Source organism: Aegilops tauschii, chromosome 7 (genome assembly GCF_002575655.3).
Source record: "Aegilops tauschii subsp. strangulata cultivar AL8/78 chromosome 7, Aet v6.0, whole genome shotgun sequence".
In the NCBI taxonomy this organism is placed as follows: domain Eukaryota; kingdom Viridiplantae; phylum Streptophyta; class Magnoliopsida; order Poales; family Poaceae; genus Aegilops; species Aegilops tauschii.
The window spans coordinates 22379925-22405399 of NC_053041.3; the positions used below are offsets into that span (position 1 = coordinate 22379925).

Genomic DNA, 25475 nt, shown 5'->3' on the forward strand with positions numbered 1-25475 from the left:
CCGTAATGTGTTTGAGCTTGAAAATTTGCATGACCATAGAACATCACCCTCTTAATATCCCGTATTTTTTTCAGGTTTTCTCCTATTTAGTACTAAAAAAAAGAGTATTAATACTGGCTGGTACTACATCAGTTTGATCCCCTCTTTGTTTTACATGGCTCAAATTTCAAACTTTGGGGCTTTTTAAGTGAGAGATATGCTTTATGGAAGCAGCGAAGCATTGGTGGATGGTTATTTGGTGAGGTAAGTGTACAACTAAATGTACAGTGTTCCGTAGTAGCAGAATTCCCTAAAAGCTCAATCAAAGCGTCACTTGCTTCATATTGCAGTGGTCATGTGCCTAGATGGTTTTAAGGGATAGATTTATGATGTATAATATGTAGCCTAGATGGTTTTAAGGCACGACAGCAGCAGTACTGTATGATGTATCATCCCTAATAAGATGAAATAAAGGACAAAAATTCATCTGGACCTTTTAAAGGCAAATAACCCAACTCAAAGCTACTCGTCGCCTTTCAAGATTCAGTGCCAAAGCCCTGCAGTTCAGAATCGTACATCGAGCAAGAGACTTCAACGGCAATTTCTCAGCAGTTTTTACTGAATATTTCCAGGTTTCAGAACCAACAGGAAAGCCATCAGCAGAGATTTCAGTAACATCAAGTTATTTATGAGTGGCAAGCCAAGTGTTACAATGATGTGTTGACTAAACTAATGAATCACCATCCAGTTGGTGAAGGACGGCCGGCTTTCGTCGCCATCACCCATCAAATAAGGTAAGCTTGGTAACTACTCCAGGAAGGAGGCCATGCTGGCTGGCAGAGTCCTGCCGAAGTTCCGGGACAAATTACAATTGCCCTTCTGGTCCTGACAACAAGGACATTATGCCGAACAACAGGAATAGCACCCCGCTCGACAATTCAACCTGAAACGAGAAAACCATCACGTTAGATGTAAAGGGCGTTTAGAGTTGTTTTGTAGGGAGTGAACGAAACAGGCTTCAGACAGCAGTTCTTACCATCTTCTCGGATATCTGAGAGGCCAGGCTCTTCCCTCCCATCACGGCAGCGGTAGTGCAGAGTGCTTGAGCTCTGAGCACAATACAAGAGGGGTTTTGTCAGCAACCCAGAGTGAACCATTTCTAAAGACTGTACAAAAGAAGCGGCCCTCACATGACTCCCCCGATGACGACACCGAATGGGTTTTCATCAGCAGCCAGGCCAATTGTAGCAATCTGAGAAGAAAAGGGTAAGGAATACACCAGATCATCTAACAATAACATCAAAGTTGCTTTGGAAGGGGGCGAATAGAACAGTCCCTTTGTGCAACTTACCTGGCTCTTGTCACCCCACTCACCAAAGAAAGTGATGGAAAATGCCTACAGCACACAAATGAATGGACAAGTAAATGTCAAGATTGAACCACAAGCACCATAACTGTCTGCCATTTCCATAGATCAGTAGTTGTCTAGTTGATACCTTTATAAAAATCGGCGAGAAGAACTGCATGAGAAATGGCCTTTGCTTTTTCTTTGTATCTTCAGTTGCCTAATATGTGAAGAATATTTCAGTTGCACGTCCAGGTAAACATACAAAGAAGAATAAATATGTGATGCTCCATGAGCTCATATTAAAAGCCAGCGAAGCCCAATAGAGGTCTGAAGCATGTGCTCCGGACGCACAGCCGCAAACAATCAAAATTCTCATGTGTTGATGACTGAGTATTTATTATGCTCTAATTTCAAGTTTAGTGCAAACTTTTGGATTCATGTAGCCTGTGCAGAAAAAACAAACTTAAACACCCAAAAAAGTTTTTCTTAGCTCCTCAATTTTGTCTTCATCATCATGCAAACTACAAGCGACACATTTCACACGAGATCTTCCAGATATACAGTTAATTCCAGTACCTACATTCAATATGCGAGAGGAAAAAAATGGATCTTCTGAACTAAAGAGAGCACATAACCCAGGTGCACAAAATCCACGTCCAAAGAAAGGATAGTAACTTGTCAAATAGAAAGAGAATGTAGTGAAAAAGTGAGAGTTTCCACTCACCCATCAATAAGCAGGTTCTCAAAACTGTGTTTCTGCTAAAATAAAATTACTAGTTCACACAAATAACGAAAAGGGATATACATGGAGGTGGAATTTTCATTTTAGTATTTTTTACAAATATTACATGAAAATCATATTCTCGGTATAACTTGGGGCAAGCAACAACAATTGCATTCGCACATTAGAATTGCCAATGTATAACATTTCCCAAGATAAATGAGGATATCTGGAGACCAGAAATCATTCTTCTAACTGTTGAAGGGGAAAAGGTGTTTTGCATTTTATCTCATGACATCTACTCCCTCCGTCCGGAAATACTTGTCATTGAAATGGATGTATCTAGATGTATTTTAGTTCTAGATAGATCCATTTTCATCCATTTTGATGACAAGTAATTCCGGACGGAGGGAGTACATTTTGAGTGCAAGCGGGTGCTACGTGCACCGGGCTGCCCTTTTTTTCTGATACAAGGAAAAGATAATCTGAATGGGCATGTCACACATGCAGTGAGCCACTGACCTTTGATTTATTTTTCGATTCCCCTTTGTTACTCTTAAAGTCCGCATCCTGAAAAATTGCAGAAGTTGGCTATAAGCTACTTGACCTACAGTTCAATAGGACGTAAGGTAAGAATGAAATATGCAAACCAGCTTTGCTTCCAATTCAGCCAGATCTTCTGACTCTCTGCGATAAAAGTTAGTGAGTTAGTGAAATCCTTCACTAAAATGCCAATCATATAAAGCAAATACATAGTTAACCAACTATAAAAGCAAACAAGCAATCAAGCAAGATCAATACCCTTCTTCTTTGAAGCCTTCCCACAATGACCAGATGCCAAAGACAAAGAACAGCAGAGTGGTGATATGATGAGTCCATTTACGTGATATCTGTTCGAACAAAAAAACGTTAACTGTGCTTTCTTGCAAGGTAACCCTTTAAGCAGAAAATTTTGGCCTATCATCATCACAACAAGACAGTTGAGGGAGCAGGGTTGGTGGTAATATCCACCAGCAGGTTCAGAGGAAGCCCACCATTGGTCCAACAAATACACGTATGAGGATTGTAATAACTGCTATTGCAAGATTTAATGTAAAGCTATAATGAGGACAAGGGTTCTAAATGTGATTCTCCATGCTCACTTCCATCATCAAGTATTGACATTGGATAGAGCTTAGCATAATTTCAATAATAAGTTCCTCCGAATGGGTTTGTTCTTTTCTGCTTGCTTGCTTGATGTTCAGATACTGACCACCACCACAGTGTCAAAGCAACTATTACAGAATATAGGTATCGTACACAGAAGCCTTTGGAGACACTAAGGCGAATATGCAAATGAAAACATATATACCAGATTTGGTGCAGCCCAGCCGAGAGAAGCAGATAAAGCTGTCATCACCTAGAATTTTCAACTGGATCGGTCAAGCAGAAAAAAACAGGCCATTACATTAGATTAGAGCATGTTTGAAAATTCTCACTGTTAATGCCGATAGACAGCCAGCAAGGACGAGCTTCCGGGGATGGCGCATGGCCAGAATCTTGTAAAAGGTAAATGAAAAAACATGATAAGCCAATACATCAAGAAACACACAATACAGAAACAGAGCAGAGTAAAAAGAAAAAAAGGAAAATCTCTGTAGAAGCGGGGAATGACTGTCAGTGTATCTCTAAAGAGGACTGTGTTTGTCCTGCTACTCCAGACCCTGTGAAGCGCATCAATCATTCTGTAAACAGAAATCACTCCAGCTACGAACGATGCTTCTGAAGGTTTACCCTGGTCAGGTGGTGAAACAGTTTTCGGTGGGAAAGGACGGACGGAGCAGCATGCGTCTGACCAGAAACTAGCAACAGTCCAACGCAAGTGGAGAACCCAGCTGGTGCGGCTAGCCAAAATCGGGAAGCGCAGCAAGCAGCCCCGGAGTCAATCAAAAACAAACAAAAGGACAACAGACGCCTCTTTATGCGTGTAAACCATGTGCGGCGAGCTGAAGGTACTACTAGCAGTAGCAGGCAGGCTGATTCATCCAAGAAAACAGCCGATTTCCACTAATAGAGGAACAGAGAACCGAGCTGGTGCTAATCCTCTGCTTTCTAGCAGTAGAAAAAGGAGCGGATGACCCGAGCTACTAATCTCAGCTAAGATCTACTAGTTGTTGACGAGCTGATCCTAGCTAATAATCCAGGAATTGGGTCAGCGCTTGGGCGAAATCTGCAGCTGCTACCGCCTGACTCCCTCCTCCCCTAGTCCCCTGAGTCCCCTGACCCAGCACAGCCACCGCCGCCGACGGCGGCATATCGTCGAACAGGCTGCTCGCGCAGGAAAATTTCCAGGACGGACTCGCGGAGATGCTAGTACTAGGGACGCTGAATTGGTTAGTGGGGAGGGGAGGTGGGGTGGGGTTACCGCGGCGGCGAAGAAGGTCTTGTCGCCGACCTCGGAGAGCACGGTCATGGCCAGCGACTTGGTGAGCCCCTGCAGCAGGAAGGAACCACAAAAACAAGGTCAATTCAGCACCACCTGCCTGCCTGCCCGTGCACCGAGACAGAGAGAGAAGGTGAGGGAGGGGGAGGGGAGCTGACCCCGAGCAGAGACGGCGACATGGCGGAGGCGGCGGAGGTGGGCGCCGATTCCGATCTCGGGGGGTGAGGAGAGGATGTGTGCGTGCGGCGTGGGCTCGGGGGGGGGACGGAGGCAGTGATAAAAGGGGGAAGGGGTCTGCTGCTTTCGTGCGCGGCTGGCTGGGCTGCGGCGTCAACTCATGGTTGGCTCCCTCTCTCAAACAAAAGGAAAAATAAAAACGGATGGTTGGCATATGGCGGCCGCATCTGTGCTCGCACAAAATGCTTATTATGCCGAGCTGATCCATCTCCTTTCTTTCTTTCTTTCTTTCTTTCTTTTTCTCAGAGTGTTTAGTCTTATTCTATTTTATTTTATTTTATTAAAAAAAAACTTTCGATCTATTCAACTTCAATCATGGCAGTACAACAAACACCTGAAATGATAGAAATCGCATCCAGCTCTGTAGAGCACCTAGCGACGACTACGAGCACTGGAGCGAGCCGATGGCGTGCCGCCGTCATCACCCCTCACTTGCCAGAGCCGAGCCAAACTTGCTGCAGTGAACAGTCGCAAAGTCGTGTGGTAAAGCCCTATAGCACGAGGGCACCAGAAACAGCAACCGCCACTGATAAAGAGAAGGATAGATCCGAAGGATCCCAACCTAAAGACATACTGGCGTAGACGAATGAAGCGGGATCCGAGCAGACCCATCAAAGACAATCACCGGTCGAATTCTACGAGATCCGTCGGAGACACGCCTTCACACGCGCGCCCTCCGTTAATGTTAGATGCACACCTACCTAGGGCTTGACAAAGAGAACCTTATTTCATCTTTAAGTAGCCGTCGCCGTCTCGCCTACTTGAATAGTATACAAAACCTTAGCAAAATTCAAAAAAAAACATAAAAGACGAAACCCTCCCGCCGCCAAGGGCCAGGATCCACCGCGCCTCATGGCCTTGAGGCCACAGGAGACAAGGTAGATCCGCGGCACCGCCGACGGAAGGCATAAACTCTAGCCGCCTATTCGCTTAGAGGAGAAGCCAGGCGGGAGTTCTTTTATTATTTCAGTTCCAGGCATACTCGCGCATATGGACCGTTTCTCTCCCCCAACAACAGCATCTGTGCTGCTGCGTTCTGTATTAATTTTTTTTCTCTATATTCTCTCACGTTAATGATTGAGATCTAGCTAAGCTAGCTAGGGTGGGCAAAAGAAAAGAAAATAATACGATAGAGACGAAAGCATCCAAAACACAGATGGCACAAGGCTGCATATGCATCTATTCCCCATTTGCGTTGCATGTGCCCATCTTCGACCCACCTGCCCCGTCCAAACAAATGCTTTTGAATCGGATTCCCTGGCCACAAGATGGAACGGCTTCTTCTTCTCCCCACAAGGATGCGGATTTGTTTTAGATTGTGCTGCTCAAAGATCACGGCACTGCCCAAATACGCAGTACTATTCCGTCATTGTCACGATTCATAAGAATACTACAATAGATACACTGATAAATACAATATCCGAGACAAATAATGTGAAGACATTTACCAAGAATGTGGTAGATGACAGATGACGCAGCGCAATACGTGCATGCCATCGTGACAAAGGTGAACAAATAATGCCACAGCTTTTCTTTCTTTTTTTACCGTCGACGTGACGAGTATGCCAGCTCAGATAGCTTGCGCATGACGCACAGCAGTGCGTGTACTTTCGTCATCGACGTCGGATACTCCGGTTGAGATTATAATAAATACCGATGACGATGACGATGACAGCGAGCCTAGCAAAAACAAATGGGTGACGCCGTGCAGTGTGGGAGCTCGATTGCTTGCTGTCTTGCGGTTATCGGTTTATATGAATCAAAGTCAATCCATGATGCACACACGGTAACAAATTTACTGAAGTGGACAGCAAGTTTTGATAGAGAACACCACACATTTGCACCAAGCTCCATGATGGTAGCACGGCCCTCTTCGTTCCCTCCCGTGCTTCGAAAACTTCACGGTGGCCTGGCCTCGTCATCTAGACAACACCATTTGCCGTTGTTGCGCCAAGAGGCTTTTCAACTTTTTATTCTGTTATTATCTCACGATAGTGGAACCCGATCCCAATGGAGTCGTATGGGGAAACAATGGTTCAAGTGGCGCAATCTCCGTGGCCATTCGTGTCTGAACCCGGGTTCGTCGGCACTCGATGAACAGTAAATTAAAAAGGGTATACAAATTCTGAAATTCTTTGGCATCGAAGATGCTCAAGTGGACAGAAGAGTGCAAATTTTTGCGGTGTTTGGACATTCGAGTGCATCTAGGTAAAAAAAAATGTTTTTTTAAGTTTCTTTCACGGCCAAATTTTGACTATAGTCAATTGTGCGGTTAGTCATGACCAAACAGAACAATACCACATAACCAAACAGAACAATATCAGGTGTGTTCCGATAGGTTGTTCCATGAGAATTTGAACACACCTGGGGTTATGCTATAGTCAATTATTATTATTTTACAACGGAGGCTCAAGAAGAGCCCGACTTTGAATTAACAAAGCCATCAACCGGCCAGGGATTACACAAGGCCACCAATACAACCAACTGGAAACACAAAAGAAAACAAACTGCAGGTACACGGTGATGCCGAAGCAGCTTACAAGCACCAAAGACTACACGCCCTATAGAAATAATCAGAATAAGCACTAGCTTGTAGTCGACGGAGTCCTCCAAGTGAACTATAATCAGTAGGACAAACAGAGGGGAAACTACGGGCGGAGCCATTGCCCAACGTTGATGAACCGAGCCCTCGTCTACCCTGGAAGGTGCACATCGAAACCATGCCGCTCCTCTCCAAATCCGAAGGGGACCCCTGCCCCTCGCCTTGGCTCGAAAGGCGTCGGACCGCCGGAAGATGGAATTGCCCTCCCTAGAGCAAGGAAAGGGCATGATTCTGGGCACCAAGGGAGATACTCAGCTCGACACGCCGCTGCACGAAGGGTACCAGATGAAAGTCCACACCGCAGCCCACTGATACAAGCACGAAGAGGAAAAACTGCACAAGGGAGCTGTCACTGAACAAACAAACAGCAAGGAGAAAATGGAGCATCCATAACTGGAATCAGATCAACCCGCAGAATCAGCTCCGTGACCTTGCAACCGCATCTGGTTGCTGCCAACACAAAGGAGAGGATCCCTATCCCCTCCCTGCCCAAGGCAAAGACGTTGAGCAAGCAAGCACAGATCGGCCAACGGCCAATCGAGAGGACAACAGACCAACACTAATTCAGAGACCAAGCACCATGCTCCAAATCCCTCGCCGAAGACGCAGCAACCCAGCCACCACCGCCCAGCACCACAGCACTCTCCCACCTTGCCCAAGCCGGCACCTTCAAGAAGGAGGAGGCGCACGCCGCGCCGTTGTCGACCTGTCTCAGCAAGACATGGGATTTCTCCTGGGCATAGAGCGGGAGGGAGAGGGCACGAACCTCGACGGCGCCTCCGAGGAGGGGAATGGCACCGGCCGGTGTCGCCGCCGTCGTGGCTAGAGCACACCAGCCAAGGATTTCTCCCGATTCGGACCGCACCTCCAGGCAGCCCGACAACGGATCCGGCGGCCAGAGGCCACCGACGACCAGATCCGGCAGGGCAAAGTGTTGCGTGGGGGAGGGAGACTGCCTTCAGATCCAACCGCGAGCGAGGAGGGCGCAACACCCGCTGCGACCGGCGACAGCTCCCGCCGTCCCTCGCCACCCTCGCGGCCGAGGAAACGGAGGGCCACCACCTGCGACGCCGCTTGCAGAAGAGACAGCGCCGCCTCGCCACCCGAGGCCGCCGCCTCGGCGTCCGGAGCCCTCCAGTCGGGAGCAACAGATCCTCGCCGCCGCCGTCCTTGACGACCCCGCGGACGGCGCCGGAGGTCTCCTCGGGCGGCGGCGAGGGGGGGAGGAGGGAGGCGGGAGGAAAGGTTCGGCGGCTAGGGTTTGTCGCCCCAAGCGGAGCGACGCGGTTCGTCGCCACCCGAGTCGCCCCAAGCGGAGCGATGCTATAGTCAATTATGGCAAAATTATTATTTTTAACTCGCAATAGAACAAACTATACTCGACCAAATAGTATATATTTTCCAGAACCCGCACGAAGGGAAGAAGATCATGGGCAATATGACTAACCGCACACCCATTAATCCATGCGTCTTGATAGAATGCAATTTTCGGTCTTTCCGGTTTGTTTTGTTCAAAGACCAAAATTTAAATTGGAGAAAGTGAAGCTATAATGTCCCACGAGTCAATAGGAGAAACTGATATATCAATACCGCGACTAAAATTTGCTTTAACTATGAAGACACTCAACACAACAAGAAGGCTGGATTAGGAAGCTAGAACCAAATACCAACATTAGCATATGTCCAATGCAAGCGAAAAGATGCACTGCTGTTTCGTAGCAGTGGAGCCGATATTTTGTTGCAAGTTTGTCTATTGCCTCCATGTCCAGCTTTTCTATCATTCGTGGCCGTTGACATTTTATCCCATGTATGGAATCATGGAAGGGTGGCACTGAAAAATATTTTAAAAAAATATGTGGCATCTGATTACTTGGTATAGTGTCAGCTCGTTTGTTAAAACTGAGCTGCTTGCTTGGTTGACAATGTGCAAGCTGCCGTTTTCTTGCCTGCCTGCTGGTGGATATCCGCAGCTCCACACACGTATAGTCTTATGTCAGGTTCGGCGCATCTGGTTGACCATTTCTAAACCCAGACGCAGTAGCTTTTAATTTGCTTCTACATTACTACACCCTCTGTTCACAAATATAAGATGTTTCACTCATTTCAACTCGTATATAGTTCATATTAAAATATTCAAAGCATCTTATATTTGTGAATGAAGGGTATACTAGAGATAGGGAGTATACTACTTAAGTTTTTTCTTTTGAGCAGATTTGAGTATAATACTTAAGTTTTTTTAACACAGTACAGGCGCAAGCGCTTATATATATGCGCATACATTCATCCCTATGAACGCACACATGCACATCCTACCCATATGAGCGCCTCCGAGAGACTGAGCCGACATGTCATCTTGAGATTTTACGAAATTATCGCAAGCGCCTGTCGACGGGAACGTCTCCTCCCAGGCTCCTACTGAACAAGTATCCCCAAAATCCTGAAATAAATTCAGGATAAATGCGAGCACCAGGATTTGAACCCTAGTGGGCTGGAGATACACGGGTTCCTTCTTGTGACGATGTAGCCCGCTGGAGTAAGTACCTGGACCATTAGCAAGATTGGCACCTCCTGTTCAGCGCTCTATTTAGGCCTAGTGGCGCTCACTTGAAGGTCATTTCTGCCGGCCCAATTAGCACAAACCGATCGCTGGCTTGATCGCTTGACAAAAAAAACCAAATTGCTCGCTTGTTCGATTCTCGCGAGATCAGTTCACCATTGGAACCGTTCCCTAAAAAAGTTAGTCGATTCAGAAAAACGTTCATTGATTTTCAAAAAATATATCAATTTAAAAAAATCATCAATTTCGATAAATTTTTTAACGATTTTGAAAAGGACTTCATCGAAAGTTCATTGATTTTCAAAAAAAGTTCATCAAAGTTGAAAAAAGGTTCGCCAATTTTCAAAACAGTTCATTGAAAAAAGTTCATCGATTTTCAACAAATCTTCTTCGGTTTCAAAAAAGTTCATCGATTTTTAAAAAAAAGTTCATCAACTTAGAAAAAAGTTTGTTGATTTTGAAAGTTCATCAAATTTGAAGAAGACAATTTACAATAAAAGTTCATGAATTTGAAGAAAGTTTGTGAATCACAGAAAAGAACACAAAAAAAGAAGAACAAGAAAAAAATCATAGAAAAATGACCAAAACATAAAAAAAACTATCGTCACATTTCTACAAGAAGAGAAAATGAAGAAACTATGAACAACAAGGTATGATCTTAGTTGTTATTGCCGCCAGGTCTAAATGCAGAGGGCTTGAGTTCGATTTTCCCTCAAGGCAGTCGTATTTTTTGGAGCTTAGAAAGAAGAAAAAAGAAGTTAAATGGGATGATCCCACCACGGCCGGGGGAGAGGGTATGCGCCATGTTGCACGAATTACTATAACGAGTGCCTTAAATGCCAAGTAGGGTTTGCCCCCCTCTATATGAGATTCCCTAAATAACGCCTAGGAGTCAAGATGCTGGCTTTTGGCACAGGGGCGTCACCCCGTGGGCCGGCCCATCAGCGCGTCACTTAAACAAGTCACTTTACTGTAGCGACCTCCACCGTAGCAGCACCTACACTGTAGCGACCAATTTCCCCCTATTTTTAAATTCATTTTTTTATATTAACACGCGACCATTTTTTGAATTGTGTAAACAAAATTTTAAAAACAATGTTCATGACATTTAGAAAAAAATCTTTTGTGTCATTCAAAAAAAATGTTCATGACATTTAAAACCAATATTCACACATTCCAAAAATGTGTTTGTGACATTTAAATTTTTTGTTTATATAGTGTAAAAAAATGTTCGCGTAGTTTGAAACAATGTTTCATAGTATTAAATATATGTTCAACATGAATTTGAAAAACACATACTCCCCCGTCTGGAATTACTTGTCGCTCAAATGGATGTATCTATCTCTAATTTAACCTGTATTTGAGAATTTTTTAGCACATGTCAAAAAAAATTAAAACATGTACTTAAAAAAGATCATTATGTATTTGAGAAATGTTCAATGTGCATTAAAAAAGTTCCACATTTGTATAATAACTAGTAGAACGCCCGTGCGTTGCTACGGGCTACAATACATATAAATGAATCAAACAAATGATTAAAGTTGTCTTCAAGGTCGAACATATGTCCGGGCGTGTCTGAACATTAAACGGGCGCCCAACAGGATCCCCAAATACAGTTCAGGTTCTCCCAAATCCAGACCATACGTGGAGGAGAAATGTGGTTGTCCAGACTATTTATCATTTTATCTCAAACACGCGGGCCCAACAAAAGCACCACCCCACGACACGTTTCCCTTTTTTTGCCACAACCTCCCCTTCCCGCTTGATTTTCTAGCGAGACCAGATGGCGTCCACCTCTCCTTCGCCATGGCGCCCTATGTTTTTCATCCCGCCAACCGCCCTGCTCTCCACCGTATCCAAGTGAAAAACAGAAGTAATTATGTCTTATTAAACTATATACATTCCTTGATGATATTCTTGACTACTACACAATTGCTTGCATTTGAAATTGAGAACTCCCTATAGACGGCGTGTAAAAAATCTGTTTGTGCTGCTAAATCCCAGTAAGAAGCTGAGTACTATTCTAAATTGTTAAGCTGATACAGCAATCTTGAAAACTTCAAAGAAATCACCTTTAACCAGTTATTATTATTAAGCGCATACAACAATCTTGGAAACTTACCAAAGATAATTTTTTAACTTCTAGCTATACCAAATGGCCCAACTCCTCTCTTGTCGTTCTTCACATGATAACCTGCAAGGAAGAACATTTCAGTAGATAAAGAAGAGAGTTCATGTTTTGATGGTCCTTATTTTTGAATCCCATAAAAGCCTTGAAAACAGAACTTAACACAATATATAGCAGGACCATGAGAACAAAATTTGTCCCCATCCTATGCTCCTTACTCTTGACCTATCTATCAAACTTTTTTGCCACACCTTTAGATGCTGAGATCTTTCTCCCAAAGATAGTAGGTTCAAAATGTATTTATTGGGACTCAGTACCTACCGATAGTTCCTAGTTGTTTTTAAGTTTCAGCTTTTCTATCATACAATATATTATAGGTGATTACAATGCTTTATATGTTGATTGATTAGTGCCACACAAATACCACAATACCAATTATTTAAAAGAATGGTGTCCACTGTCCAATGACGTTTGAACCTGTAAAAAACATACAGGGAAATTCTAAAATTGTAGTATAAGATTAAGTAACCTCGGACTATATTTATTCAGGTATAAAATGGAAGACAATATTGTGCAGGCATAGAATGGGCATCCCCTTGTGAACATTACATCATGGAAACAAACTTGTCTTGTGACAGAAATAGTGATAGAAGGAAATACTGACATGGTTAGATAAAAAAAAGATAATGGAGGCATACTTGTGAGTTGTGACGGAGAGAGAGGGAGACATCTTTCTCTCCGCTCCTCCTTCGACTCCACATTCATTCTTGTGACCATGTCTGAGCCCTATCTCTTTGAAATTTTGTACTAATACAGAATCCATTGACCATTGAAATTCAACCGGAGACCACCCAATCTGAAAGGTTTTATGTATATAAGTAATAGGTTCCAGAACTAACAATAGATTGTTAATAACCACTCCTATTTACGTATAACAAAAATAGTATATCACCAAAATCTGTATCGTCATCGATCAACATAAGCACAAAGATCAATCATACATAGCTTGAGTGGAAAATTCAGTAGACTTGCAAAGATAATCAATTCCTCTGTTCATTCCTCAGCGAAGAACCAACCAGTCCACAAGAGATAGGCAATTCCTCTGCCCATCAAACTCATTGCCACCCGAGAGTAAAAGGGTAACACCCAAGAGAAAAAAGCAGGGAAGAGGCCAGCCGTGGCTCAGGCTGCTCTGCTCCCAGCCGAATCAGCTGCCAACAACCTTTCGTTGACTCCGCTCCCTGCCAAATCGGCCGCTGCCGCTTGTTATTGACACTGCTACTTGCGCTGCTCCTCTTGATCTCGTCTCCTTCCGCCACCTCGCTGCTCCTCCTCCCATCACCGTCATCAGATCGGGAGAGACGGGAGAGAGGTAGCGGCGTCCGACTGAGAGAGCGATCGGATCGAGAGGGAGAGAGAGATGTGGGAGTGTCGGCGGCGGCGCAGATGGCCGGCAGGGCGAGTGTGTCGGAAGCGGGAAGGAGGTGAGAGTGAGACGCGATGGGTATGGTGCGTACGGCATATCGACCGAAGATGGTGGCGGAGCCAGGCGATGGTGGTCGTCACCTTACTCCAACGGAGGCCTAGGACGGCGTGATCCGCTAAACCCATCACCGACCACGAACCGGAGGAGGGCCGGGGCGTGGTAGCAGGCGACTGCTGCTGGTAGTGGAGATCCGGAGACCAAGTCTCGGCATGCGCACGACGATCTCCCACGAGGGCTGACGGGGAGCGGCCACGCTGGGATGGTGATGGCGGCGGCGGCGGCTGCTCGAGGTCGCGTAGGGAGAGTGCCCCTTGATCGAGGGGATCGAAAACGAGGATGGGGCTCGTGGGGATCGTGGCCAAGGAGCGGGTGCATCGTGAGGCTCGCGTGGAGAAAAGGGAGTGGGATCGATCGTGGGAAAAAAGGATCAGTTTCATGTACGTGGGCTGAGTTGGCATGTTTTTTTGGGCTGGTGCGATAGCCGCCCTCGCGCGACGCTCAGAGATTTTTATCGATGGCTGTTGTAGGTGCGAAGGAGAGGTCGAACCATCACGACGTTCGATCCTCCTTTAATAGTAGAGATATATAATGTGTAATAAAAAAGTAGACATTATTTGAAAACAAGGAAAAATGATAAAAAGGAACCGGAAGAAAACCGGAAAAGGAACACAAAAACCTCTCACTTATATTCGCTCAAATGGATGTATCTAGCTCTAGGGCTTCACTTATATCTTTTTAAAGCATGGCGATGGTTTTATTTTAAAGAAATTGATAAACTCTCATGCTACACTTATATTATTTTGAGAGTCTTAAAAATAGTTTGGCAATTTTCTTAGGTTATGAATTTAGTCCTAACATGATGGGTATTCAAGAGGGATAATATAAAAACTTTTATGAAGATCATTGAATATATGAGAAGTTTGTTTCCTTGTATTTATTTTGAGATATAAAGATGGTGATATTAGTGTCATGCTAGTGAGTAATTGTGGATTAGTAAGAATATTTGTGTTAAGGTTTGTGATTCCCGAAGCATGCACGTATGTCTCTCGTTATGCGATGAAGTTGGAGCATGATTTATTTTTGATTGTCTCGTATGGCTCTTTCACACATAAGCCATCTTATATCTTCTCAAAACAATCATCATACCTACCTATTATGGCATTTTCATAGCCATTCCGAAATATATTGCCATGCAACTTCCACTGTTCCGTTTTGTTATGACACATACCATAATTGTCATATTGCTTTGCATGATCATATAGTTGACATAGTATCTGTGGCTTGGCCACTGTTCATATTTTTTATACATGTCACGCTAGATCATTGCACATCTCGGTACACCGCCGGAGGCATTCATATAGAGTTATATTTTTGCTTTAAGTATCAAGTTGTAATTCTTGAGTTGTAAGTAAATAAAAGTGTGATGATCATCATTATTAGAGCATTTCCCCATGTGAGGAAATGATGATAGACACTATGATTCCCTCACAAGTCGGGATGAGACTTTGGACTTAAAATAAAAAAGAGGTCAAAGAGCCCAAAAAACATATAAAAAATGAGAGAAAAAAAGAGAAGGGACAATGTCACTATCCCTTTTCCACACTTCTGCTTCAAATAGCATCATGTTCTTCATAATAGAGAGTATCCTATTTTGTCACTTTCATATATTACTAGTGGAATTTTTTTATTATAGAACTTGGCTTGTATATTCCAATGATGGGCTTCCTCAAATTTTCCTAGGTCTTCGTGAGCAAGCGAGTTGGATGCACACCCACTTAGTTTTCTTTTGAACTTTCATGTACTTATAGCTCTAGTGCATCCGTTGCATGGCAATCCCTTCTCCTTGCATTGACATCAATTGATGGGCATCTCCATAGCCCATTGATTAGCCTCGTCGATGTGAGACTTTCTCATTTTTTGTCTTCTCCACACAACTTCCACTATCATATTCTATTACACCTATAGTGCTATATCCATGGCTCACGCTCATGTATTGCGTGAGAGTTGAAAAAGCATAAGAACGTTAAAAGTATGAACCAATTGCTTGGCTTGTCATCGGGGTTGTGCATGATATACTTTGTGTTATGAAGATAGAGCACGACAAGATTATATAATTTTATAGGGATAACTTTATTTAGCCATGATATTTTGAGAAGACATGGTTGCTTTATTAGTATACTTGAAGTATTATTATTTTTATGTTAATATTAAACTTTTGTTTTGAATCTTATGGATCTGAATATTCATGCCACAATAAGAAATATTACATGATAAGTATGTTAGGTAGCATTCCACATCAAAAATTCTGTTTTTATCATTTACCTACTCGAGGACGAGCAGAAATTATGCTTGGGGATGCTTGATACATCTTCAACGTATCTATAATTTTTGATTGGTCCATGCTATTATATTATCCATCTTGGATGTTTTATATGCATTATTATGCTATTTTATATCATTTTTGGGACTAACTTATTAACCTAGTGCCAAGTGTTAGTTGTTGTTTTTTCCTTGTTTTTGTCTTTTACGGAAAATCAATACCAAATAGAGTCCAAACATAATGAAACTTTTTAAAGATTTTTCTTGGACCAGAAGACACCTAGGAAGCTTCGGGAGGAGGCCAGATGGTCCATGGGTGAGCCACATGCTCACCAGGCATGCCTGATACGTCTCCAACGTATCTATAATTTTTTATTGCTCCATGCTATATTATCTTCTGTTTTGGACATTATTGGGCTTTATTGTTCACTTTTATATTATTTTTGGGACTAACCTATTAACCGGAGGCCCAACCCAGAATTGTTGTTTTTTGCCTATTTCAGAGTTTCGCAGAAAAAGAATATCAAACGAAGTCCAAACGGAATGAAACCTTCGGGAACATGATTTTCGGAACGAACATGATCCAGGAAACTTGGACCCTACGTCAAGAAACAAAGGAGGAAGCCACGAGGTAGGGGGCGCGCCTACCCCCCAGGGCGCGCCCTCCACCCTCGTGGGCCCCCTGTTGCTCCACCGACGTACTCCTTCCTCCTATATATACCTACGTACCCCCAAACGATCAGATACGGAGCCAAAAAACTAATTCCACCGCCGCAACCATCTGTATCCACGTGATCCCATCTTGGGGCCTGTTCCGGAGCTCCGCCGGAGGGGGCATCGATCACGGAGGGCTTCTACATCAACACCATAGCCCCTCCGATGAAGTGTGAGTAGTTTACCTCAGACCTTCGGGTCCATAGTTATTAGCTAGATGGCTTCTTCTCTCTTTTTGGATCTCAATACAATGTTCTCCCCCTCTCTTGTGGAGATCTATTCGATGTAATCTTCTTTTTGCGGTGTGTTTGTTGAGACCAATGAATTGTGGGTTTATGATCAAGTTTATCTGCGAACAATATTTGAATCTTCTGAATTCTTTTATGTATGATTGGTTATCTTTGCAAGTCTCTTCGAATTATCAGTTTGGTTTGGCCTACTAGATTGATCTTTCTTGCAATGGGAGAAGTGCTTAGCTTTGGGTTCAATCTTGCGGTGTCCTTTCCCAGTGACAGTAGGGGCAGCAAGGCACGTATAGTATTGTTGCCATCGAGGATAACAAGATGGGGTTTTTATCATATTGCATGAATTTATCCCTCTACATCATGTCATCTTGCTTAAGGCGTTACTCTGTTCTTATGAACTTAATACTCTAGATGCATGCTGGATAGCGGTTGATGTGTGGAGTAATAGTAGTAGATACAGGCAGGAGTCGGTCTACTTGTCTCGTGATGCCTATATACATGATCATACCTAGATATTCTCATAACTATGCTCAATTCTGTCAATTGCTCAACAGTAATTTGTTCACCCACCGTAAAATACTTATGCTCTTGAGAGAAGCCACTAGTGAAACCTATGGCCCCCGGGTCTATCTTCATCATATTAATCTTCCAACACTTAGTTATTTCCTTTGCTTTCTACTTTGCTTTTATTTTACTTTGCATCTTTATCACAAAAATACCAAAAATATTATCCTATCATATCTATCAGATCTCACTCTCGTAAGTGACCATGTAGGGATTGACAACCCCTTATCGTGTTGGTTGCGAGGATTTATTTGTTTTGTGTAGGTGCGAGGGACTCGCACGTAGCCTCCTACTGGATTGATACATTGGTTCTCAAAAACTGAGGGAAATACTTACGCTACTTTGCTGCATCACCCTTTCCTCTTCAAGGGAAAACCAACGCAGTGCTCAAGAGGTAGCAAGAAGGATTTCTGGCGCCGTGATACGTCTCCAACGTATCTATAATTTATGAAGTATTCATGTTATTATATTATCCATCTTGGATGTTTTGTGGGCTTTACTATGCACTTTTATATTACTTTTGGGACTAACCTATTGACCCAGAGCCCAGTGTCAGTTCCTGTTTTTTCCCTTGTTTCAGTGTTTCAAAGAAAAGGAATATCAAACGGAGTCGAAACGGAATGAAACCTTCTGGAGAAGTTATTTTTGGAAGGAAAGCAACCCGGGAGACTTGGAGTCCACGTCAAGAAAGCAACAAGGAAGGCACGAGGCAGGGGGCGCGCCCTCCACCCTCGTGGGCCCCTCGTTGCTCCCCTGACGTACTTCTTTCACCTATATATATCCATATACCCTAAAACGATCGGGGAACAGAATAGATCGGGAGTTCCGCTGCCGCAAGCCTCTGTAGCCAGCAAAAACCAATCGGGACCCTATTCTGGCACCCTGCCGGAGGGGGGAACCCTCACCGGTAGCCATCTTCATCATCCCGGCGCTCTCCATGACGAGGAGGGAGCAGTTCACCCTCGGGGCTGAGGGTATGTACCAGTAGCTATGTGTTTGATCTCTCTCTCTCTCTCTCGTGTTCTTGATTTGGCATGATCTTGATGTATCGCGAGCTTTGCTATTATAGTTGGATCTTATGTTGCTTCTCCCCCTCTACTCTCTTGTAATGGATTGAGTTTTCCCTTTGAAGTAATCTTATCGGATTGAGTCTTTAATGATTTGAGAACACTTGATGTATGTCTTGTTGGGGAACGTAGTAATTTCAAAAAAAATCCTACGCACACGCAAGATCATGGTGATGCATAGCAACGAGAGGGGAGAGTGTTGTCCACGTACCCTCGTAGACCGAAAGCGGAAGCGTTAGCACAACACGGTTGATGTAGTCGTACGTCTTCACAATCCGACCGATCAAGTACCGAACGCACGGCACCTCCGAGTTCAGCACACGTTCAGCCCGATGACGTCCCTCGAACTCCGATCCAGCCGAGTGTTGAGGGAGAGTTTCGTCAGCACGACGGTGTGGTGACGATGATGATGTTCTACCGACGCAGGGCTTCGCCTAAGCACCGCTACGATATTATCGAGGTGGACTATGGTGGAGGGGGGCACCGCACACGGCTAAAAGATCAATGATCAATTGTTGTTTCTCCAGGGCCCCCCTGCCCCCGTATATAAAGGAGCAAGGGGGGAGGTGCGGCCGGCCAGGAGGGGGCGCGCTAGGAGGAGTCCTACTCCCACCGGGAGTAGGACTCCCTCCCTTTTCCTTGTTGGATTAGGAGAAGAGGGGGAAAGAGGTGGAGGAGAAGAAGGAAAGGGGGGCGTCGCCCCCCTCTCCTTGTCCTATTCGGACTAGGGGGGAGGGGCGCACGGCCCTAGCCCTGGCCGCCTCTCCTCTTCTCCACGAAGGCCCACTATGGCCCATTAACCCCCGGGGGGTTCCGGTAACCCCTCCGGTACTCCGGTAAAATCCCGATTTCACCCGGAACACTTCCGATATCCAAATATAGGCTTCCAATATATCAATCTTCATGTCTCGACCATTTCGAGACTCCTCGTCATGTCCCTGATCTCATCCGGGACTCCGAACTACCTTCGGGACATCAAAACACATAAACTCATAATATAACCGCCATCGAACTTTAAGCGTGCGGACCCTACGGGTTCGAGAACAATGTAGACATGACCGAGACACGTCTCCGGTCAATAACCAATAGCGGAACCTGGATGCTCATATTGGCCCCCACATATTCTACGAAGATCTTTATCGGTCAAACTGCATAACAACATACGTTGTTCCCTTTGTCATCGGTATGTTACTTGCCCGAGATTCGATCGTCGGTATCTCAATACCTAGTTCAATCTCGTTACCGGCAAGTCTCTTTACTCGTTCTGTAATACATCATCCCGCAACTAACTCATTAGTTGCAATGCTTGCAAGGCTTATAGTGATGTGCATTACCGAGTGGGCCCAAAGATACCTCTCCGACAATCGGAGTGACAAATCCTAATCTCGAAATACGCCAACCCAACAAGTACCTTCGGAGACACCTGTAGAGCACCTTTATAATCACCCAGTTACGTTGTGACGTTTGGTAGCACACAAAGTGTTCCTCCGGTAAACGGGAGTTGCATAATCTCATAGTCATAGGAACATGTATAAGTCATGAAGAAAGCAATAGCAGAATACTACACGATCGTGTGCTAAGCTAACGGAATGGGTCAAGTCAATCACATCATTCTCCTAATGATGTGATCCCGTTAATCAAATGACAACTCATGTCAATGGCTAGGAAACATAACCATCTTTGATCAACGAGCTAGTCAAGTAGAGGCATACTAGTGACACTCTGTTTGTCTATGTATTCACACAAGTATTATGTTTCCGGTTAATACAATTCTAGCATGAATAATAAACATTTATCATGAAATAAGGAAATAAATAATAACTTTATTATTGCCTCTAGATGTTAATAAACCCACTATTTTGGATTTCAAGGAATTTAATTATGATAATTGCTCTTTGATAGATTGTATTTCCTTGTTGCAATCCATGCTAAATTCTCCTCATGCTTATAGTCAAAATAAAGCTTTTACCAAACATATCGTTGATGCTTTGATGCAATCTTATGAAGAAAAACTTGAGTTGGAAGTTTCTATCCCTAGAAAACTTTATGATGAGTGGGAACCTACTATTAAAATTAAGATTAAAGATCATGAATGCTATGCTTTGTGTGATTTGGGTGCTAGTGTTTCCACTATTCCCAAAACTTTGTGCGATTTGTTCGGTTTCCATGATTTTGATGATTGCTCTTTAAACTTGCACCTTGCGGATTCCACTATTAAGAAACCTATGGGAAGAATTAATGATGTTCTTATTGTTGCAAATAGGAACTATGTGCCCGTAGATTTTATCGTTCTTGACATAGATTGCAATCCTTCATGTCCTATTATTCTTGGTAGACCTTTCCTTAGAACGATTGGTGCAATTATTGATATGAAGGAAGGGAATATTAGATTCCAATTTCCATTAAAGAAAGGCATGGAGCACTTCCCTCGGAAGAAAATAAAACTACCATATGAATCTATCATGAGAGCCACTTATGGATTGCCTACCAAAGATGGCAATACCTAGATCTATCCTTGCTTTTATGCCTAGCTAGGGGCGTTAAACGATAGCGCTTGTTGGGAGGCAACCCAATTTTATTTTTAGTTTTTTACTTTTTGCTTCTGTTTAGGAATAAATATTTGATCTAGCATCTGGTTAGATGTGTTTTTATGTTTTAATTAGTGTTTGTGCCAAGTTAAACCTATAGGATCTTCTTGGATGATAGTTATTTGATCTTGCTGTAATTTCCAGAAACTTTCTGTTCACGAAAACAATTGTTAAGAATCACCAGAACGTGATAAAATATTGATTCCAACTGCTGCTGATCAATATACAAATTGTCTAGTTCGTCCAATTTTGGCTAATTTTTTGGAGTGCTAGAAGTTTGCGTTAGTTACAGATTACTACAGACTGTTCTGTTTTTGACAGATTCTGTTTTTCGTGTGTAGTTTGCTTATTTTGATGAATCTATGGCTAGTAAAATAGTTTATAAACCATAGAGAAGTTGTAATACAGTAGGTTTAACACCAATATAAATAAAGAATGAATTTATTACAGTACCTTGAAGTGGTCTTATGTTTTCTTTCGCTAATGGAGCTCACGAGATTTTCTGTTAAGTTTTGTGTTGTGAAGTTTTCAAGTTTTGGGTGAAAGATTTGATGGATTATGGAACAAGGAGTGGCAAGAGCCTAAGCTTGGGGATGCCCATGGCACCCACAAGATAATCTAAGGACACCAAAAAGCCAAAGCTTGGGGATGCCCCGGAAGGCATCCCCTCTTTCGTCTACTCCCATCGGTAATTTACTTGGAGCTATATTTTTATTCACCACATGATATGTGTTTTGCTTGGGGCGTCTTGTATGATTTGAGTCTTTGCTTTTTAGTTTACCACAATCATCCTTGCTGTACACACCTTTTGAGAGAGACACACATGATTCGGAAATTATTAGAATACTCTATGTGCTTCACTTATATCTTTTGAGTTATATAGTTTTTGCTCTAGTGCTTCACTTATATCTTTTAGAGCACGGTGGTGGTTTTATTTTATAGAAACTATTGATCTCTCATGCTTAAGTTAGAATATTTTGAGAGTCTTAAATAGCATGGTAATTTGCTTAAAAATCCTAATATGCTAGGTATTCAAGAATAGTAAAAAAAAATTCTTATGAGTGTGTTGAATACTATGAGAAGTTTGATGCTTGATGATTGTTTTGAGATATGGAGGTAGTAATATTAGAGTCATGCTAGTTGGGTAGTTGTGAATTTGAGAAATACTTGTGCTAAAGTTTGTGATTCCCGTAGCATGCACGTATGGTGAACCATTATGTGATGAAGTCGGAGCATAATTTATTTATTGATAGTCTTCCTTATGAGTGGCAGTCAGGGATGAGCGATGGTCTTTTCCTACCAATCTATCCCCCTAGGAGCATGCGCGTAATACTTTGCTTTGATAACTTGTAGATTTTTGCAATAAGTATATGAGTTTTTTATGACTAATGTTGAGTCCATGGATTATACGCACTTTCTTCCTTCCACCATTGTTAGCCTCTCTAATACCGCGCACTTTTCGCCGGTATCATACACCCACCATATACCTTCCTCAAAACAGCCACCATACCTACCTATCATGGCATTTCCATAGCCATTCCGAGATATATTGCCATGCAACTTACCACCGTTCCGTTTATTACGACACGCTCCATCATTGTCATATTGCTTTGCATGATCATGTAGTTGACATTGTATTTGTGGCAAAGCCACCATTCATAATTCTTTCATACAAGTCACTCTTGATTCATTGCATATCCCGGTACACCGCCGGAGGCATACACATAGAGTCATATCTTGTTCTAAGTATTGAGTTGTAATTGTTGAGTTGTAAGAAAATAAAAGTGTGATGATCATCATTTTTAGAGCATTGTCCCAAGTGAGGAAAGGATGATGGAGACTATGATTCCCCCACAAGTCGGGATGAGACTCCGGACTAAAAAAAAGAGGCCATAAAAAAAAGAGAAAAGGCCCAAATAAAAAAAATGAGAGAAAAAGAGAGAAGGGACAATGTTACTATCCTTTTACCACACTTGTGCTTCAAAGTAGCACCACACTTAGTTATTTCCTTTGCTTTCTACTTTGCTTTTATTTTACTTTGCATCTTTATCACAAAAATACCAAAAATATTATCCTATCATATCTATCAGATCTCACTCTCGTAAGTGACCGTGTAGGGACTGACAACCCCTTATCGCGTTGGTTGCGAGGATTTATTTGTTTTGTGTAGGTGCGAGGGACTCACGCGTAGCCTCCTACTGGATTGATACCTTGGTTCTCAAAAACTGAGGGAAATACTTACGCTACTTTGCTGCATCACCCTTTCCACTTCAAGGGAAAACCAACGCAGTGCTCAAGAGGTAGCAGTGCCCTAGGGGGGGTACTCCCTAGAGCTTGTAGGGCCCCCGTGGCTCCTCTAACCCTAATCTTGGCTCCATAAATACCCAAATATTCTCCGTACACCAGGGGGCACACCAAAAATACTTTTATGCCGCCGCAAGCTTCTGTTCTTGTGAGATCTCGTCTTGGGGACTTTTCCGGCACACCGCCGGAGGGGGATTCAATCACGGACACCAATCTTGCTGCCCTTCCAATGATGTTTGAGTAGTTTACCACAGACTTACGGGTCCATAGCTGGTAGCTTGATGGCTTCTTCTCTCTCTTTGATCTTCAATATAATGTTCTCCTCGCTATTCTTGTAGTTCTATTCGATGTAATCTTCTTTTGCGGTGCGTTTGTTGAGATCTGATGAATTGTGGATTTATGATCAGATTATCTATGAATATTATTTGAGTCTCCTCTAAATTCTTATATGCATGATTTGATAGCTTTGTATTTCTCTCTGATTTATTAATTTTGTTTGGCCAACTAGATTGATCAATCTTGCAATGGGAGAGGTGCTTTGTGATGGGTTCAATCTTGCGGTGTCCTCTCCCAGTGACAGAAGGGGCAGCGAGGCACATATTGTATTGTTGCCATTAAGGGTAAAAAGATGGGGGTTTATATCATATTGCTTGAGTTTATCCCTCTACACCATGTCATCTTTCTTAATGTGTTACTCTGTTCTCTTGAACTTAATACTCTAGATGCATGCAGAAGTCGGTCGATGTGTGGAGTAATAGTAGTAGACGCAGAATCGTTTCGATCTACTTGTCACAGACGTGATGCCTATATTCATGATCATTGCCTTAGATATCGTCATAACTATGTGCTTTTCTATCAATTGCTCAACAGTAATTTCTTTACCCATCGTATGCTTTATTCAAGAGAGAAGCCTCTAGTGAAACCTATGGCCGTCGGGTCTATTTTCCATCATATATTTTCAGATCTATAAAACCAAAATCCCAAAAATACCTCGCTCAATTTTATTTACTTTTATTTCTTTTATATCTATCTCTATCAGATCTCATCCTTGCAAGTGACCGTGAAGGGATTGGCAACCCTTTTCTCGTGTTGGGTACAAGTGTTTGATTGTTTGTGCAGGTGCATATATTGGAGACTTGCTTGTACCTCCTACTGGATTGATACCTTGGTTCTCAACTGAGGGAAATACTTATCTCTACTTTGCTGCTTCACCCTTTCCTCTTCAAGGAAAAAACCAATGCAATCTCAAGAAGTAACAGCTTCTAGTCCACGCATTGACCGAGTAGCTATTCTACCATTTTCAAATGAAGGTTAGGTTTTAATCTTGTCCCTTAATCTACATCAAAAATTGTAAACTTTCAAAAGTGGGGTGTACCGATGCAAAGCTCACACCACCAAGTAGATCGAGTCATATTATGTGTGGAGAGGGGGCATTTGCCCCCCCCCCCCCACACCCCAAACCCCAACACTTATGGTTTAGTACATGTACCTTATAATCATTATTTGCATCATGTAATCTGTGGCACCCTTAGCACCAGTACACCTGAAAGCACTGGGAAGGGCCTCAGAAGTTGCTTTTGCCTCTGACATTGCAATTAAGTTTCTCCCCTGACACCCTGTTTCTTGAGCCATGTGACTAAACAACCCAGGTTGTTGCTCCAGGCAAGCCCAGACATCCAAAATCATTTGAATCAATCTATGGTGAGATGGTTAGGAGGACAGTGGTATGGGACCTATTATATTTCTCTTCGATCTATTGATTTGGTTTGGCCAACTAGATTGATTTTTCTTGCAATAGGAGAGGTGCTTTGTAATGGGTTCAATCTTGTGGTGTCCTCACCCAGTGACAGAAGGGGTAGCGAGGCACGTATTTGTACTATTGCCATTAAAGATAAAAAGGTGGGGTTTGTATCATATTGATTGGATCTATCCCTCTACACCATGTCATCTTGCTTAAGGCGTTACTCCGTTTTTGTTAAGTTAATACACTAGATGCATGCTAGATAGTGGTCGATGTGTGGAGTAATAGTAGTAGATGCAGACAAGAGTCGCTCTACTTGTCACGGACGTGATGCATATATTCATGATCATTGCCTTAGATATCATCATAACTGTGCGCTTTTCTATCAACTGCTCAACAGTAATTTGTTTACCCACCGTATGCATTTTTTCAAGAGAGAAATCTCTAGTGAAA

General features: G+C 43.1%; 1 protein-coding gene across 2 annotated transcripts; it reads right to left on the bottom strand.

Moving 5' to 3' along the window:
- Window positions 1–569: 569 nt before the first annotated feature.
- Window positions 570–4872, bottom strand: LOC109763016 (GDT1-like protein 5). Of its 2 annotated transcripts, XM_020321887.4 has the most exons (12): window positions 4629–4872; window positions 4453–4521; window positions 3527–3586; window positions 3400–3447; window positions 2850–2938; window positions 2699–2735; window positions 2571–2618; window positions 1476–1544; window positions 1331–1375; window positions 1170–1231; window positions 1016–1088; window positions 570–922 (listed from the first exon to the last, which is right to left on the bottom strand). In XM_020321887.4, exons 1-12 carry the CDS (start codon window positions 4647–4649, stop codon window positions 845–847), a joined length of 699 nt encoding a protein of 232 aa, XP_020177476.1. In that variant the 5' UTR covers window positions 4650–4872; the 3' UTR covers window positions 570–844. The 2 variants fall into 2 exon arrangements, with proteins under 2 accessions (XP_020177476.1, XP_020177475.1); XM_020321886.4 differs by having other exon boundaries at window positions 1170–1375.
- Window positions 4873–25475: the final 20603 nt, after the last annotated feature.

Bases quoted from the DNA above. Each gene is read 5' to 3' on its own strand.
- LOC109763016 (XM_020321886.4), bottom strand. From the start codon at position 4,649: ATGTCGCCGTCTCTGCTCGGG. The intron at 4,522-4,628 runs GTCAGCTCCCCT...TTCCTGCTGCAG, and splicing joins TGTCGCCGTCTCTGCTCGGG to GGGCTCACCAAGTCGCTGGC. The intron at 2,939-3,399 runs GTATATATGTTT...TTGTTCGAACAG, and splicing joins GCTGGGCTGCACCAAATCTG to ATATCACGTAAATGGACTCA.